Source organism: Rhinolophus sinicus, linkage group LG13 (assembly GCF_036562045.2).
Source record: "Rhinolophus sinicus isolate RSC01 linkage group LG13, ASM3656204v1, whole genome shotgun sequence".
NCBI lineage: Eukaryota > Metazoa > Chordata > Mammalia > Chiroptera > Rhinolophidae > Rhinolophus > Rhinolophus sinicus.
This window is the reverse complement of record NC_133762.1, coordinates 12692105-12708510: the sequence shown is the minus strand read 5'-3', so window position 1 is coordinate 12708510 and position 16406 is coordinate 12692105. Positions and strand designations below refer to the sequence as shown.

Genomic DNA, 16406 nt, shown 5'->3' with positions numbered 1-16406 from the left:
GGCCCAGCAGCATGGCAAAGAGGGATCCTCGTCCTGATTCTGTCACTATTCCATCTATTTGATCATTAACAAGTCTTCCCACCTCTCCCAGCTGCTGCTTTCTACTCTGTAGAATGAAAATAATCCCTACCTTGCCCATCTCATCTGGTTATTACAAAGAACAGATGAGGTTTGTAAAACATCAAGCACCTTGTGACAATCCTTATTCATCCCAAAGGTACGGAAGGGGTTAATGTTTGTTAAATGTCTTGAAACTTAAATTTTAAACCACTTAACTTCAGACAGATTTCAAAACTTTGGTAAATATTTTAAGAAGAAAGTTTTTTTGAAATCCTGTAACCCCACCCCCTGAAAAACTAATTAAAAAAAAAACCAGAAACCAAAATTCTCAAAAATGTACCATACACCCTGGTCTGCCTTTAGAGGATTACTCTGAAGTTTGTTTATCCGTATATACGGGACTGTCCTGAAACGCGTTTTCTTGGAGTCATCTTTTTGGTGCCTTTCGCCTCTTCCTGCAGAAATTGCACTTAGGGCCTTTGGGTGAATAACCATCGTGGTACAGAACGAAGCGGCTTTGAACTAGCAATTTCCCTGTCCCCCAGACGTACTCTGTTCAAAGGGCTAATAAGCCTTTCTGGCTCACCAGCGACCAAAACACCCATCAGCTGGTGACCCTCCACGCAGATGCCTGGCAAAGCAGCGTCGCCTCTCCCACACCCCGCCCCCTACTCGGCTCCGTGGGCGGGGCCCAGGGCCACTTCCGGAGGCTCCCGGAAGTTCCTGTCGCTTAGCAACCAAAGGAACCCACAAGATGATAGGACTGAGATCCTTAGTGGGGTGCGACCTGCACTGTAAGGGACTAGCAGTCCCCCACCGGCCATAGCATGGTGCTGCTGGGGTCTCTCCCATGCTCAGCTGGAGCTGCCAGTAAGGCGGTGGCACTGCTTTCCAATACATCTGTAACCCGGTCCAAGTTCTTAACAAGACTACCACGTTTTGAGCACCTATGTGTCAGGCTCCATCAGGCACGTCAAGTAATCTAACCGTGAGAATTACACAACCTTTCTCGGTGATAAGGAAGCCAGGCTCAGAGGGGTTGAGGTCCTTAACCTGAGGGACCTGTTTCAGGGGGCAGGGCAGGTATCCCACCTACCGGTTCCCCACTCCAGACGCTGGAGGAGAAGCAGCAACTTAAACCTTTACCCAACATGCTTTATTTTCCATAGCGACTATAAACCAGTGGTTATATAAGCTCATGTCGCTGAGAAGCCAGAGATTCCACTATGCAAAATGGCAAACTGACTGGAGGCCTTGATGGGCAGTGAATGCATTAGAAGTGGATGGGGTGCATCTGTCTCCCACAATCCAGAGCTCAGCTTAGTTGGCAGGAGACCTTCAGAGTGAGAAAAGACAAGTATTTTTGACTACTAGGCTGAGCGAACCAGAGACGAGCTTGGGAGGCAGTGAAAGGCTGGAGCAGGACTCCTCTGGCCTGGGCAAGGCTGGAGTCTGCCACTTGATGGCTCCAAGCACTGCTCAGAGTGTCAGCCCCCGCTCCTTAAACAGCTGCTTTAGAGCCTCTTCCAGCTGCTGGTTTGTTCCCTGAAGCCCCTTCACCACCTGCGCCGCCCACTCGAAGTATTCCTGGACTCGGTGTTCGGACCATCCTGCATTTGAATGGACAGAGAACTGCTCACGGGACGTCTAGGACAGCTCAGGATTTTGCCAGCTTCCTGGAGGGCTTGGTGCAGGGCCATGAGACGACTTCTTGATGGTATGATTTGTCACAAAAACTTCCCTTTGACCCAGTTATAGATCAGAGTGATCTACTAGGATTAGTTTGGAGGCTTTAACAAGAACACCCAGGTTTCTTTCAGGGGAACTGACCAACCTGTGCCTCCATAAGCAGAACCCCCCCCCCCCTTTCCCTCAGAGCAGGTGGAGGAGCCTACCCTCTGGGGTGCAGCGATTCAGGTCCCTCAGATTGTACAGCTTGTCTGCGAGCTTCACCAGCTTGGCCCCTGGGCTGCTGTGAGGTGCCTGCTCCACCTGCAGCCGCTTTCTCTCCATCTTGGGCAGAGTCTTATCATCTGTTACTTCCTCCACCAGACGCCGGACTTGGGCCCCAAAGTACTGCTCCACCTCGTCAAGGGTGGTGTCTGTGTCCTCCACTGTGTCATGGAGCAGGGCTGCCTAGAAACAGGCTTCCACTCAGCCCTGTGACGCCAGCCGAAGGGTGCCCAGAGCTGGATGGGGCCCAGGATCCCCCTTCCCCAGCCTCCTGGCAGAGGAGGAGGAAAGTTACCTGTAACACCACGACGTCAGTGATTCCCGCCTCGTGGGTCAGGATCCGAGCAACACCTGACGGGGCAAAGGAGGAAGTCAGACCGGAGGGGGTCCCAGGGCAGCATGTTGTAGATTTTGTAGCTGGTGACCTTGGGCAAGTCCTTTACTCTCTTTGGGTGTCAACCATACACAGGGAACAGTCATGCCCACAGCTCCGGGTCGTTTGAGGTTTAAACACCAACAGCACCTGGCGCAAAGCTTGGCACAGAGTAGGTGCTCAATGAAGTGCACGCCCTCCGCCCTCCCTTCCCGGTCCCCACCCCCTAGACGCCGCTGCGGTTGCTTCTCGGGCGGTGCACCCACCGATGGGGTGGTTGATGTACGGGGTCCCTTCGGGGTCCATCCGCCGCTGCCGTCGGTGCTTGCGAGCCGCGAAGTCGGCAGCTTCTAGCAGTTGCGCCGCCTCAGAGCCCATCGCGCAGGTGGGGCGGGCGTCTGCTGTCCTGAGAGTCCGGAGAGCCCCCAGAAGCCCAGCTGGAGCGTCCACAGCGCCCCCTGGCGCCGCGGAGGCCCGGAGATTGTGGCGTCTCGCACCGATAGGTGCTTGGGGATGCCATCCTGGTGAGAGAGAGCAACTGTGTGTGGGGCTACCCTCAGCAGCGCGGCCCCTGGTTCAGTGCACTCTGCTGGGGGCGCAAGAAGAACATGACCTGGCTCTCTGAGAGCCTACAGTCTGAGGGAAGGAGGAGGACAGAGAAGAGGTAAGACATTGGCCTCACAGTGTGCTGAGTCCGGCAGCAAGGCACAGGGGCAGGAACTGTCTTCTTTGCTCTCAGGTGCTGGGACAAAATTTGCATTTCTTTTTTGTGCCATAGTGTTCCTGCTTCAAAGCTTAGGCACCTGCTGTGGGCCCTGGGGTGATGTGTGTCACCACTGCTGTTCTGGGAGCATAAAGTTGTCAGGCCTCAGCTAAGGCACTGGAACAACGCTTAACACTGCTGCTGGCCTGCTGGAGAAATTCCTTGTCTCAGGGGATGGCAGCTATGAAGTATGAGGGGTAAGAGGACCTGGAGATCCTAGAAGAGTTTTTTCTGTGACATGGGGTCGACAAATTGGTAAGTAAACGCCAATCACACAGGTAGCTTTTGTGCTTTGGCTGGTCGGTGGCAAGGGGCTCCTGCTGCACTCGGGCTGAATTTGAGACTCTGCACCAGGTCAACCTATCCAAGCTTCCGTCTCGCCGGTCCTCAGGTGAGAACTCCAACCCCAGAGCTACGGGAGCACTTCCCTGGAGTTCCAGGATTTGGGGCTGTTCCTAAATTCCGGGTTGGAAGGTTTGTAGCTTACAGACTAGTGGGGAGACAGACCTCAAATAAAATCAGTTCAACACAAGATTAGAAACAATTCTGTGAAGAAGGAGGCTGTGAAAGCGGAGCCATGCGTGTGTTGTGGGCAGGGGTCAAGACTGAGAGGATCTTGTAGTTCGTGGATTACACACATTATAGTCAGGGTTTCCAATCCTGAATCTGTGCATGGATGGCTTCAGGGTGCCTGTGAGCCCCCTGAATTTGTGTTTACCAATTATGCATTTATCTGCGGAGGGGCCCTGTAACCCAGAGGCTACACCTCTGGGTTAGAGAGAGCCAGCATCCTGATACGGCGCCCTTTCCCATAGGGGCCCGGGCCTGCTCCTAGCGCTGGGCCTATACAGCCTGCTGCTCGCGGCCCTGGTAACTGTAGACGTCGTGCACTTCTGCCGCGGTCGGGGCCTGGGGGGGGGGGGGGGGGGGACGGGCGCCGTGGGCCTCCGCCGCGCGCCCCCAGCAGGTCTCAGCGCAAACACGAAGTGCTCCCGTTCCTTCTCTGCGCCTGCGGAGCCGGCCGGCGCCCCGCCCCTTGCCGGCGCCCCGCCCCTTGCCGGCGCCCCGCCCCCTGCCGGCGCCCCGCCCCTTGTAGGCGCGCGCACGCCTTGACCCTGACGCAGGACTGGGGCGGGGCAGCAGACGGCGGATTCCGAAGCCTGGACGCGCCCGGCCCCAGAGACTGCGCCTGTGCTGGCCTAGGTCGTCCTCCGCGATGACAGTGAGTGATCCAGGGACCCCCGAACCCCAGCCCGCTATCCCCCCACGCCATCACCACTTCGCACCTGCTCTGAGCATTCCCTGGCCGCCTCCTCCCCGAGTCTTAGCCCTCTATGGGGCTCGTCCCCGACCTCCAGCCTCCTCTCCCCAGTTCCCGGGCTCTGCCCTGAGCCCACCTCAGACGTCTCCACCCCGTCCCTCCACAGGCCAGCTCAGTGGAGCAGCTGCGGAAGGATGGCAACGAGCTTTTCAAATGTGGGGACTACGAGGGCGCCCTGACGGCCTACACGCAGGCCCTTGGTCTGGGCGCGACGCCTCAGGACCAGGCCATTCTGCACCGGAACCGGGCCGCCTGCCACCTCAAGCTGGTAAGGGGGCCGGCAGCTCTTCCCCAGGCCTTTGCAGGTCCGGGTTTGCCCATCTTGCTGCTATATGGGCCTTGGCCGGACATTCACCTTCCTAGGCCACCCACACCTCTTGGATTTCTTTTGGGCCTTCAGGTAGTGGGGGACCGGGTGACTGGAGAACAACCTGCTGCCCTGTTACCGCCCAGAAAAGGAGATGAGCAGTCTCTTAGGCTCTTGTTTTACCTCTTACAGGAAGATTACGACAAAGCAGAAACCGAGGCATCCAAAGGTAGGGAACGTGCCCTGTGTGGAGCTGTGGGGCTTCTGTGGAGGGCAGAGTCTTGGACCTCACATTCTCCTCCTTTCGCCCCTGAAACACATCTGCCTTCTTTCTTTCCCACTTTCTCGGGCATTTCCTTTTCTGCAGCTCCCCTCACCTTTTCTGAGGCTGAAGTACTGAGCCCCACCTCCATCCCCCCACCTTCCTCTGGCCCTCAAGATCTTTCCCTCCTGCTCTTGCCTGGAGACGGTGGCCTCATGGGTGCTGACAGAGTTCCCGTTTGTGCTCAGCCATTGAAAAGGACGGTGGGGATGTCAAAGCACTTTACCGGCGGAGCCAGGCCCTAGAGAAGCTGGGCCGCCTCGACCAGGCTGTCCTTGACCTGCAGAGATGTGTGAGCCTGGAGCCCAAGAACAAAGTTTTCCAGGAGGCGCTGCGCAACATCGGGGGCCAAATTCAGGAGAAGGTATGTGAGTGACTGAGAGAGAGCATGGCGCTGACTGGTGGTAGAGGGACACTGGGAAAGGGACCTGGGTCACAGGTGTAAGCACAGTTCTGCAGAGAGGAGGTACTGATGCTACATGAGCTTGTAGAGTGATGCTCAGCCTTGCCAGCGGGTAAGCAAAGCAAACTAAAATAACAGCAAAGTGCTGTTTCTTCTGGGTGTGTTTGATAAACATTTAAAGTTTATACACTTTTCTAGAAGGAAGGAGGCAGACACTTAAGTGGTGAGATAGGGGGACATGGGCCCGCTCATGGCTGTTGGAAAGGGTATAAGTCGGTACAGCTCCTTGGGAGAGTACTTGAGCACATTTCTTAAAATTCTAAATGAGCATATCCTGTGATCCAGTATGTTTACTTGTCTCTCTTTGCCCGGGTCCACGAGCAGGAGTGCGTATGTTTATTTCGGCCTTGTTAGTCTTAATGAAAAACTTGAACTTGCCTAAATGCTCAGCGTAGGGGAATGGCTTAATCAACTGGGTGATGTTCTTACTACAGAATCGTATGTTGTGATCAAAAGTGGGTACGTCCACATGTATAGACATGGAAAGCTGATACTTGTTAAATGAAAAAAAGCAAAATATACAATAACACGTATAGCATAATATCATTTATGTTAAAACGATCCCCTGCACACGCACACAAAACAATACCATATTTTTCTGTTTGAGTACCCTTGGGTATGTAAATATGAAGAAAAATAATTTAAATGATACACATCAAAATGATGACCCCTGGGGAAAGGAATGGGATGGCGGGGGTGCTTTTTAAAGGAGACTTGACTTCTGTTAATTTTTAAATCAAGCATTGTTTGTGTGGCACGTATATTTAAAAATTAACGTAAGGTGAAAGATTCTAAAGACTATCATGAACTATAGCCAAACTTAAGTTAACCAGATAATTTAGTGTTAAGGTGCTGACATAATGGAAGCAAGAAATACGATGGTGAATACCTTATTGAAAGGTTGAGACCTGGGAAGGCAAATTGTGTTCCTCTCACTGTCAGGTCTATTTGATTAGCAGGGTCTGCCTGGAGCCCTATATTAAGAAGGATAAGGAAGCAGGTCATCTGGGCCTGGCAAGAGACTGTGCTGTGACTGATTAGTCATGCCTGCCATGCAAGAGGAGGAGGGGGGCACAGCATACATGCTAGGGTTGTGCCACCATCCATGCCCAGGACTGGGGGGTAGTAGAGGGCCTGGGTGATCTTGTTCATTCAGATTATTTTTTTTGAACTATCAGAAAGAGAATGCTTGACTTAAACGGAGTATTAGCAACTGCCCCTGAAGCGCTGGCTCCCTTGCTGGAAGTATAAATGCTGAGTTCAGTGCCACAGATGGTGCTGCATCCATGCTGTCACAACATAGATGGGAGTGGGTAGCCTTGTGGCTAACAGGATGCCTCCCCTTCTGAATGGCACTGCCCTCAGCATGGGTGCCGCCCCTGCTGCCCAAGCGGGAAGTTACTCAGAGAGGAAAATAGCCATGGGAAGTTCAAGAGAAGCTGTCGAGCGAGTCTGTTCCTGCCCGAGGTAACTTGGTGCCAGCCGTAAGCCCAGACATCCTTGCGGTGCCACCCAGGGATAGGAGCCGTGCCCCAGGAGGAGCCGGAGAGGACAAAGAGGGGCTGTGTTGTCTCTGGCTGAGAGAGGTGATTCCTTCCGTGCTTTGTCGGTTTGTCACAGGTGCGCTACATGTCCTCGACGGATGCCAAAGTGGAACAGATGTTTCAGATCCTGTTGGACCCACAAGAGAAAGGCACTGAGAAAAAGCAGAAGGTATGGGGCCTGGGCTGAGCGAGGGAGAGCTGCACTCCTGGGTCACAGAGTCCGGGCAGGGGCTCAGAGGGTCTGGGGCCTGAGTGAGCCCGGGAGAGGGAACCAGTGTGCACTGAGCGCCGTGTCGGCCAGGCCCTGTGCAGGAGGTGGATGTACAGAGGGGACTCAGGCACTGTCCCTGCCCTTCAGGCTCTGCCAGGGACTCAGGACCCCACGCTGAGAGCAGGCTCTTCCCTCTCCTTACAGAGGAAGACACTGAAGTTTAGAGAGATTCAATTTGTGGCCAAGGTCACTCAGCTGTTGAGTGGAATCCGTGAGGGCCAGAGAGCAGGGCCTCTGCCTGCCTGGGCCTGTGCTCCATGCCATGCCCATGTTCCACGTGTGTCCTTTGACATAGGCTTCTCAGAACCTGGTGGTGCTGGCCCGGGAGGGAGCTGGAGCTGAGAAGATCTTCCGGAGCAATGGGGTGCAGCTCTTGCAACGCCTGCTGGACACGGGAGAGACGGACCTGATGCTGGCGGCTCTGCGCACGCTGGTCGGCATTTGCTCTGAGCACCAATCACGGGTAGGTGAAGGGTGTAGTTACTGCTTCAGTCCGTCCATCTGTCCATCCATCCACCCGTCCACCCTCATCTTATTCCAAAAAAAATCCCTTAAGGCAGCGTACAAAGAGACATGTAGGGAAATGAAAAATTTAAAATTTAGGCTCAAACATGATTTGGGACAAACTGGGGCCAGGAAAGAGCAAAGCCACCCACTGATACCTGAGCACTTGCTTTCCTGCAGCTGCTCACGAACACCCCTGGTCACTGACTCACTCACTGTCCGTGTGGTCAAAGCAAGCTTGGTGCTAAGAGCAGGGCACCTGTCTTTCCCTGACAATCTGATGTGCATTTCCCCGGAGTGTGGGGGATCCTCATGGTGAGTGACATGGTCAGTGATGGCCCACAGCGTGTTTACTGTCAAGACAGTGACCAGATATGAATGGCTTGAGTCTGAAATGACTGTCAGCTTAGACGTGGGTGTCCAACACACACACGTCTGTGAGAACAGCCCTGCCCTGGCCGTGTGGAGAAGTCCGCAGCCCAGCGCTTCCTGAGCTGGCTGGACCCAGGGGACAGGGACTTGGGCCTTGCTTGCTGTGAGAGGAACCCACAGTTCCCAGGTCCGGGGTGGAACTGTGAAATCTGTGAATGCGCTTAACGCAGACTATACTTCTGGGTCTCCGCGACTAAGATGGTAAACCTGTGTGGATGCCGTTGACCTCCTTCAGCCTTGCTGCCCTCTCCCATGTGACCTGCAGGGGCTTCCAGCTTAGAAAGGGGGCGGCGAGGCCTGTGGTCCGTTCCATGCATGTCCACACCCCTCAGGGGTGGCACTGGGGAGGGACCAGGTGTCCTCGGCCTGGTAGGGCTTTGTCTAGGCTTGTGTGTCTCCTTCCTGGGGAGACAGGAGCCAGAATGGCTGCTCTCAGGGCCATGGTCTTCTCTGACGGGAGCCGAGGACAGGGGAGGGGAGGTAGTGGCGGCTCCTTCTGGAATATTTGCTGTCCAACAAAATAATGTAGGCATTCCCCCGGTCATAGCCTCAGGCAGGCCACACTGTCTTCCCTTGGAGCTGCTCCTTCCCTGCAAAGGTTGTCTGCCCTGGCCACACTCACAACCCACAGTTAGGGGTCTCTGTGGCCGCTCCTCACCAGCTGGGGGCTCTGCCCACCTCTCTCCCACCCAGACAGTGGCGACCCTGAGTGTGCTGGGAACTCGGCGGGTCGTCTCCATCCTGGGCGTGGAAAACCAGGCTGTGTCCCTGGCTGCCTGCCACCTGCTGCAGGTGATGTTTGAGGCCCTCAAGGAAGGCGTCAAGAAAGGCTTCCGAGGCAAAGAAGGCGCCATCATCGTGGGTGAGCGGAAGCAGGACTGTGGGCCATTGGGTGTTGCTGTCATGGAGGGGAAAGGGCTGAGCCAGCCAGGTCTTTCGGGCTCAGGCTTGCCGGTACAGGTTTTTCAGGAATACGGCTCGGTGACAGTGTTTTACTCTAGAGTCTCAGCAGCCAGGGTTCAGTGAAGGCTGGAGCCCAGCCCAGAGCCCAGCATCCAGGTCGCCCTCCCTGTGTCTCCCTGGTCTCTTGGGGAAGTTCAAAGGTCACATGCCTGGGCCACTGTGGAACCCACTAATGTCTTCTTGTTGCCAGATCCCACCCGGGAGCTGAAGGTCCTCATCAGTAACCTCTTGGAGCTACTGACTGAGGTGGGGGTCTCGGGCCAAGGCCGAGACAACGCCTTGACCCTCCTGATTAAAATGGTGCCCCGGAAGTCTCTTAAGGACCCCAACAACAGCCTCACTCTCTGGGTCATTGACCAAGGTAGGTGATACTGCTTTAGAAATAGAAGGAGCCTGGGGGTATGTGTGGCATCTTGCTCGGGTGGCTGGGCCTGCTTATCCCCAGGGGTGGTTGCACCCAGCCATGTGCCTGCACTGACGTGTACCTGTGGCCTGCCCCTTAGTTACTCAGAGTTAGGCCCTTAGCCGTGAACAGGGACACATGCACACACAGTGAACAGGTTAACGGGAGCCTGGGTCAGCTCTCTGTATCTGAAGCTTTTTTTCAGCGAGCGGGTATTACTTCTGTACTCAAGAAAAAATATTCAAGTTTAATATCTAAATTCATACTGCTCTTTTCCCCTGAAAGATAAATAAGGAAGCTTGGCAAGAGTCTCTGCATGAGCACGTCTATTGGGTGCTCACCTTCCTTTGTTACCTCAGTGAACCTGGGAGGTGTGACTGATTTTCCCATTAGTTTTACACATGAGGAACCTCAAAGCCCCAGAGCATTTGGCCCCCCCGCGGCCTCGTCCCCTCCGCGGCCTCGTCCCCCCCGCGGCCTCGTCCCCACTGCGGCCATCTGCACCCTCCAGCCTTGTCCACCTGCTTTGCTGCGCGTCTCCCAGAGACCTCTTCCCTTTGCCTGTTGGGTTAGTGTCCTGCTTCTAAAGAGGGTGTCTTTCCAGGTTTGAAAAGGATTCTGGAGGTGGGGGGCTCGGTGCTGGAGCCTCCTGGGGAGCTCACGGTGACGGCAAACAGCCGCATGAGCGCCTCCATTCTCCTCAGCAAGCTCTTCGATGACCTGAAGTGTGATGCCGAGAGGGAGAATTTCCACCGACTGTGCGAAAACTACATCAAGTAAGCGGGTCATCCCATCGCCCACTGCCAGGGGTGCCGGCCAGAGCTCTGCTTCCTTGGGGAGGGCCAGCAGGGCCAGAGTGCTCCCAAGGCCTCTACCTCTTGATCCACAGTGACCTTCCCAGGGACCTTCTTTCTCAGATCAGTTCTCTGTAATGCCACGGAGGCCATCAAGCACCTACTGTGTTTACTGAGCACTTCCTATGTCTCTTCTGACCCAGCAGTGCGATGTGACAGCCATACCTTAAGGAGCTTACAGCTGGGCGATGACAAATTATGGAATGAGCAGAATAATTTTAGATCTAAATAATAAGTACAGGAAAGGAGATGAACAGGGTGGTGTGTGAAAGTGGTGTGTCTTCCAGGAAGGCTGGCATGGAAGCCTAGAGAAGGAAGTGCTGTCTTGGGGGACGGCCTCGTCCTCCCGCTGGTGGCTTTTCTTGCTGTTCTTCCCAAGTAGTGCAGATGCCTGGCCAGTGGAGGGGAAAGGAGATACGGCCTTGGTGTGACAGCTGTCACTCTGTGCCCCCCAGGAGCTGGTTTGAGGACCAAGGGATGGCCGGGAAGCTGCGGGCCATCCAGACGGTGTCCTGCCTCCTGCAGGGCCCATGTGACGCCGGCAACCGGGCCCTGGAGCTGAGTGGCGTCATGGAGAGCGTGATCGCTCTGTGCGCGTCTGAGCGGGAGGAAGAGCAGCTGGTGGCAGTGGAGGCCCTGATCCACGCGGCCGGCAAGGCCAAGCGGGCCTCGTTCATCACTGCCAACGGCGTCTCGCTGCTCAAGGACCTGTACAAGCGCAGCGAGAAGGACAGCATCCGCATCCGGGCGCTGGTGGTGAGATGGGGGGCTGGGCCGGGCAGGCAGGCCGCCACGTGGGGGTGCCCGCTGGCTGGTGTCAGGCTGCGGGGACAGCACACTCGGAGGAAGTGTGGGAGTGCAGGGCCTTGTCCAGGCCGGAGGCACGGGCCCCGGCTGCTCCTCCCAGAGGGCTCTGGGTCGAGTCAGAGAGGTGAGCCTCAGACGTCTCTGCGGGACACCTGACAGTGCAGGCAGCACGTGCTGCCCCTGGAGACAGCGGGGAAGCTGCGGGGCGGGTGATAGAGTCTGGAGGGCTGGCTGGGCCAGGCTGGTCAGAAGGGCGGAGAGGCTGGGCCTGCAGGGGGCCCCAGGAGCTGGTGGTTGGGGTCTGTCTGGCCTCCATGAGCCCACGGCAGCCGTGCACCTTGGGGCACTTCGTCCTGGGTTTCTACATCCCATAAGGATCTTGGCCTTGGCTGAGGTACCTGTCTTCTCCCCACACACGTCTTATCTCCACCAGTAAAGCACTTTTTTTTTGTATGACATGGACAGGAACAGAGCAAATCCCAGGACAGATCAGGACGGACAGCACAGTGGCCAGTGTGTCAACCTCTCACCCCAGTAGATCATTTTGCTGTGAAATGCTCTAGGTGGTAGCCTGGCAGGGGTGCGTAGCCTCCAGAGAGCGTGGCAGAGTGCCAGGGAGGGAGCCGACGCCAGGTGTGCAGGAGCCCAGCTCTGCGTCCATCCCCCAAGGCCAACAGCTGGCTCTTGCCTCTTCTTCCAGGGACTCTGTAAGCTCGGCTCGGCCGGAGGGACTGACTTTAGCATGAAGCAGTTTGCCGAAGGCTCCACTCTCAAACTGGCCAAGCAGTGTCGCAAGTGAGTCATTTGGCGTTGCTGTGGCTCCCTACCTGTCAGCTGGACCCCAGCAGAGGAGGGTCTGCGTGGAGGGTGGGGTCTCCTCACGGCCCTCCTCTCCACCAGGCAGGCCCTCCTGGTCCTGCCATGTGACCTGCTTCCCTGTGTGGAGGGTGTACCCAAGCTTTGGTGTTGCCCCCTCGGTCCCGGTTTGCCCCCTCACCCCCACATGACGGCCTCCCACTGCCCTGCGTGTCCCCAGGTGGCTGTGCAATGAGCACATTGACGCCAGCACCCGGCGCTGGGCGGTGGAGGGCCTGGCCTACCTCACCTTTGACGCAGACGTGAAGGAGGAGTTTGTGGAGGACGAGGCCGCCCTGAACGCTCTGTTCCAGCTCAGCCGGGTACCTCCTGCTTCTGCAGGCCTCTGGGGACACCGTCTGGGATTACAGCTCAGCAGGCTTGCGTGGCCCCGGGGAGGGAGGGAGGGCTGGCAGCCTGAGTGGCCTCTGTGGCGTGGGCATACTGGCCCACACCAGCCGTGTCGGAAGGACAATCTCTGGAGGACTTGGGGAGGTCAAGTGTGTGAGCTCCCAAAGTCTGGGGCCAGACTGGAGCCTGTGGACGTCCCAGACCCATCCTGGTGCCCAAGTGGTTCAGCCGAGGGTAGAATTGGGGGCCTGGGCAGCACTGACCCCAGTGCTGCTGTGCCCCGGGATGGCCCACTCACTGTCCCCCTGCTCCTGGCAGTCCGAGGAGAGGGCAGTGCTCTTTGCGGTGGCCTCGGCACTGGTGAACTGCACGAACAGCTACGACTGTGAGGAGCCCGACCCCAAGATGGTGGAGCTGGCTAAGTATGCCAAGCAGCACGTGCCTGAGCAGCACCCCAAGGTAAGGGAGCCGCTCGAGCGGGTTTGGGGGCCTCTGCAGCGTTGGGACCTGTGGGTCTGGGGTACCCACAGCAGATGAGCCTTCCTTCTAAGTGGGTCTTTTCCTTGTTTTCGTGTTCATCAATTTGTGCTGTGAGGAGGGTCCCCTTTCCCTGTCTGTTCGACTGAGGCCCCTCTGCTAAGCTGCCTCCTTCCCCAGGACAAACCGAGTTTCGTGCGGGCTCGGGTGAAGAAGCTTCTGGCGGCGGGCGTGGTGTCGGCCATGACGTGCATGGTGAAGACCGACAGTCCCATGCTGACAAATTCCTGCAGAGAGTTGCTGTCCAGGTGAGCCCGCCTCGCAAGCCTGCAGGCTGCTGCCGTCACTGCAGAGGGAGCCGTCCTGGTGCTGTGGGCCTCTCGGAGCGGGGGCCACTGCTTGGCTGCCTTCCTTTCCTGAGCCCAGAAGTCGAGCATCTGCTGCCAGAGCCCTGGGCCCACTCCCACCACCACCACCGCCTTCTCCCCGCAGGGTTTTCCTGGCTTTGGTGGAGGAGGCAGAGGACCGCGGCACAGTGGTTGCTCAGGGAGGGGGCAAGGTGAGCTAATGGACTCCTTCCTTGTGGTCTATAAAACATGAGTTAGTGGTCGCTATGCCAGATGTTGGTATTAGATGTGGAAAAGCCTATTTAACGGTCAGCAGGGATATGCTCCTGCTGAGTGAGTGATGCTGATGAGGGCGGGCACGTCGTGTGCTGAGGTCCTGAGTTCTCTTCCTTTCTGTGTGTCACTGACCCCCATGGCCCCAGCGCCTGGCACAGTCCACGTCTAGTCTTTAAATGTATTTCAGGAAGTGTTTGCGTGGCTTAATGGGCGATCTCAGAGAGGTGACGAGGGTCTGAGCAGGGGGTATCGGCAAGCCTGGGGCGTGAGGAGGAGAAAGGTGAGGGCGGCACAGTCAGGGCATCAGGGTCTGACCACTTGGGCCTTGTGCTCCCGAGCACATCTTGGACACTGCAGGGCTTCTCCCTACAGGCTCTGCTCCCGCTGGCCCTGGAAGGCACTGACGTGGGGCAGACAAAGGCAGCCCAGGCTCTCGCCAAGCTCACCATCACCTCCAACCCAGAGATGACCTTCCCTGGAGAGCGGGTGCGTGTCTTCCTGCCCCAGCCCTGGCCTCTCCTCCACCGGCTCCCTCACTGGGCCCTGATGGCCTCTGACCTGGGCTGTGGCTCCTCCTTAGGACCGACAGGAACTGGCAGCTTTGTTGAGCCCCAAAATGGGGAGGGCACCCTTCTCTTGGGGTGGACCACCACCTGCAGGGTCGGTCGGGTCAGTGGGGGCTGGAGCGAGTAGCCCTAACAGGTGGGGTGCGTATCGCAGATCTATGAGGTGGTCCGGCCCCTTGTCTCCCTGTTGCACCTCAACTGCTCAGGCCTGCAGAACTTCGAGGCGCTCATGGCTTTAACGAACCTGGCGGGGATCAATGAGAGGCTCCGGTAAGGCTCCTTGGGACGTGGGCTGGAGATTATCCCCAGTACAGTGCTTTTCAGTTTGGAAAGCACTCTTCACTCATTGCTGTACCTGAGCGTCACTGTGAGTCCACTGTGTCATACAGGGGAGGAGAAGGTTCCCTGAGGACGAGGCACTGGGCGGTAACAGCACAGGCTCTGGAGTCAGACTGCCTGGGTTCGAGTCCTGGTTTCTCTGGTTACTAGTGTGTAACCTTGAAGAAATTACTTAGCAGTTCCATGCCTCAGTTTCCCCATCTGAAATGGGATGGTTATAGTACCTACCTCATGGCATAGTGGTGAGGAGAATTAAATGAGAAAATGCGTGAAAAAGCACTTAGTACGAAGGTGCCTGGCTCCCTGGCTCCCAATCAGTACGTATTAGCTCTTATTACTGATTGTGAACTTGGCTACATTACTCTCTACGCAGACTTGGGTTCCTGGTCTGCCAGGTAGTCATGATAAACACACCTGCACCTTCACCTTGGGGCCGTGGGGAGGATGAAGTCAGGTAGCCTGAGAGCTGGGTCAGGGTCCCCAGCACTCTCGTCTCCCGACTCCTAGTTTAGAGCATTTTTGGCCCCATGCTGGAAACCGCCGCAGTGCACACGTGGTGCAGGGCGGTCGTCGGGCATTGCCCAGGGCTGGACTGATGGGGACACGGGTGTGGTCTCTGGGATGCAGAGGTCCCCGTGATGCTGACCCTCCCACCCTGGGCTCCGCAGGCAGAAGATCCTGAAGGAGAAGGCTGTGCCCATGGTTGAGGGCTACATGTTCGAGGAGCATGAGATGATCCGCCGGGCAGCCACGGAGTGCATGTGCAACTTGGCCATGAGCAAGGAGGTGAGGGCTGGGCCCGGCCAGCCTGCGCACGCGCCCGCACCCCGGGTGGGCTTGGCCCAGCTGACTTGGTCCCCTCTTGTCTGGCCACAGGTACAGGACCTCTTTGAAGCTGAGGGCAACGACCGGCTGAAGCTGCTGGTGCTGTACAGTGGGGAGGACGACGAGCTGCTGCGGCGGGCGGCCGCCGGGGGCCTGGCCATGCTCACCTCCATGCGGCCCTCGCTGTGTAGCCGCATCCCCCAAGTGGTCAGCGCCTCTCCTCTGCGGGGAGGGGAAGTGTCCTGGAATCCCCAACATGGTGGCGGTTGAGGGGCCAAGTCCCAGGGGGGCTGGTGTGCCCCCTGCCAGGGTTCATGACTCCTCTTGCTCAGGGGGTCACACTACCCTGTTTCTTGCAGACCACACACTGGCTGGAGATCCTGCAGGCTCTGCTTCTGAGCCCCAACCAGGAGCTGCAGCACCGGGGTGCTGTGGTGGTGTTGAACATGGTGGAGGCCTCACGAGAGATCGCCAGCACCCTGATGGAGAGCGAGATGCTGGAGATCCTGTCAGTGCTGGCGAAGGGCAAGGAGGACCCTGTCACAAGGGTGGCCGCGGCTTGCCTGGGGAAAGCAGTGGAATATGGGCTCATCAAACCCAACCAGGATGGAGAGTGAGGGGCTGTCTCACGCACACGCTGCCTGTTGCAGCACAGGGAACGAGGACATGCAGCTTTGGCTGGTAGGGGCTGGGATGCTGAGCACTCTGGTCTCTCCTCCCCAGTTGCCCTGTGATGTCCTGTCCTGAGTCAGAGGTCACATTCATGGTCACATTCATCACCGCCCTGCTCTGCCAGCACTGCCTCCAGCCTCATGCCACAGGGCTTCTCCTGTACTACTGTAGACAGCTGGGAGTGGGGCAGGCACAGCCTAACTCAGCCTGTGGGTTCCGGCATCGGGAAGGGCACACGAAGCAGCCTCACCAGCGATGACGAGCATCACCCAAGCCTGCTAGCAGGACTGCCCCGACCCTCTAATAAAAGTGTGTGGAACTCACCACCAAGGTTGCCCGTCCCATCCCCGCATGGAGC

At 57.1% G+C, this 16406-nt stretch overlaps 2 protein-coding genes across 5 annotated transcripts; one reads left to right on the top strand and one right to left on the bottom strand.

The window, feature by feature from the left end:
* Positions 1-1194: 1194 nt before the first annotated feature.
* Positions 1195-2839, bottom strand: HDDC3 (HD domain containing 3). Of its 2 annotated transcripts, none has more exons than XM_019716104.2 (4): positions 2653-2839; positions 2309-2364; positions 1956-2196; positions 1195-1670 (listed from the first exon to the last, which is right to left on the bottom strand). In XM_019716104.2, exons 1-4 carry the CDS (start codon positions 2762-2764, stop codon positions 1540-1542), a joined length of 540 nt encoding a protein of 179 aa, XP_019571663.1. In that variant the 5' UTR covers positions 2765-2839; the 3' UTR covers positions 1195-1539. The 2 variants fall into 2 exon arrangements, with proteins under 2 accessions (XP_019571663.1, XP_019571662.1); XM_019716103.2 differs by having other exon boundaries at positions 1195-1396.
* Positions 2803-16371, top strand: UNC45A (unc-45 myosin chaperone A). Of its 3 annotated transcripts, none has more exons than XM_019716096.2 (23): positions 2803-3050; positions 3165-3346; positions 3428-3540; positions 4293-4371; positions 4577-4738; positions 4970-5006; positions 5288-5463; positions 7183-7275; positions 7673-7840; positions 9007-9175; positions 9467-9637; positions 10284-10455; positions 10989-11289; positions 12041-12135; positions 12377-12518; positions 12865-13005; positions 13204-13331; positions 13516-13582; positions 14019-14132; positions 14367-14482; positions 15220-15337; positions 15428-15583; positions 15736-16371. In XM_019716096.2, exons 4-23 carry the CDS (start codon positions 4366-4368, stop codon positions 15991-15993), a joined length of 2790 nt encoding a protein of 929 aa, XP_019571655.2. In that variant the 5' UTR covers positions 2803-3050; positions 3165-3346; positions 3428-3540; positions 4293-4365; the 3' UTR covers positions 15994-16371. The 3 variants fall into 3 exon arrangements, with proteins under 3 accessions (XP_019571655.2, XP_074174240.1, XP_074174242.1); XM_074318139.1 differs by having other exon boundaries at positions 3965-4371; XM_074318141.1 differs by having other exon boundaries at positions 3428-4371; positions 5145-5463.
* The last annotated feature ends 35 nt before the right edge of the window (positions 16372-16406 follow it).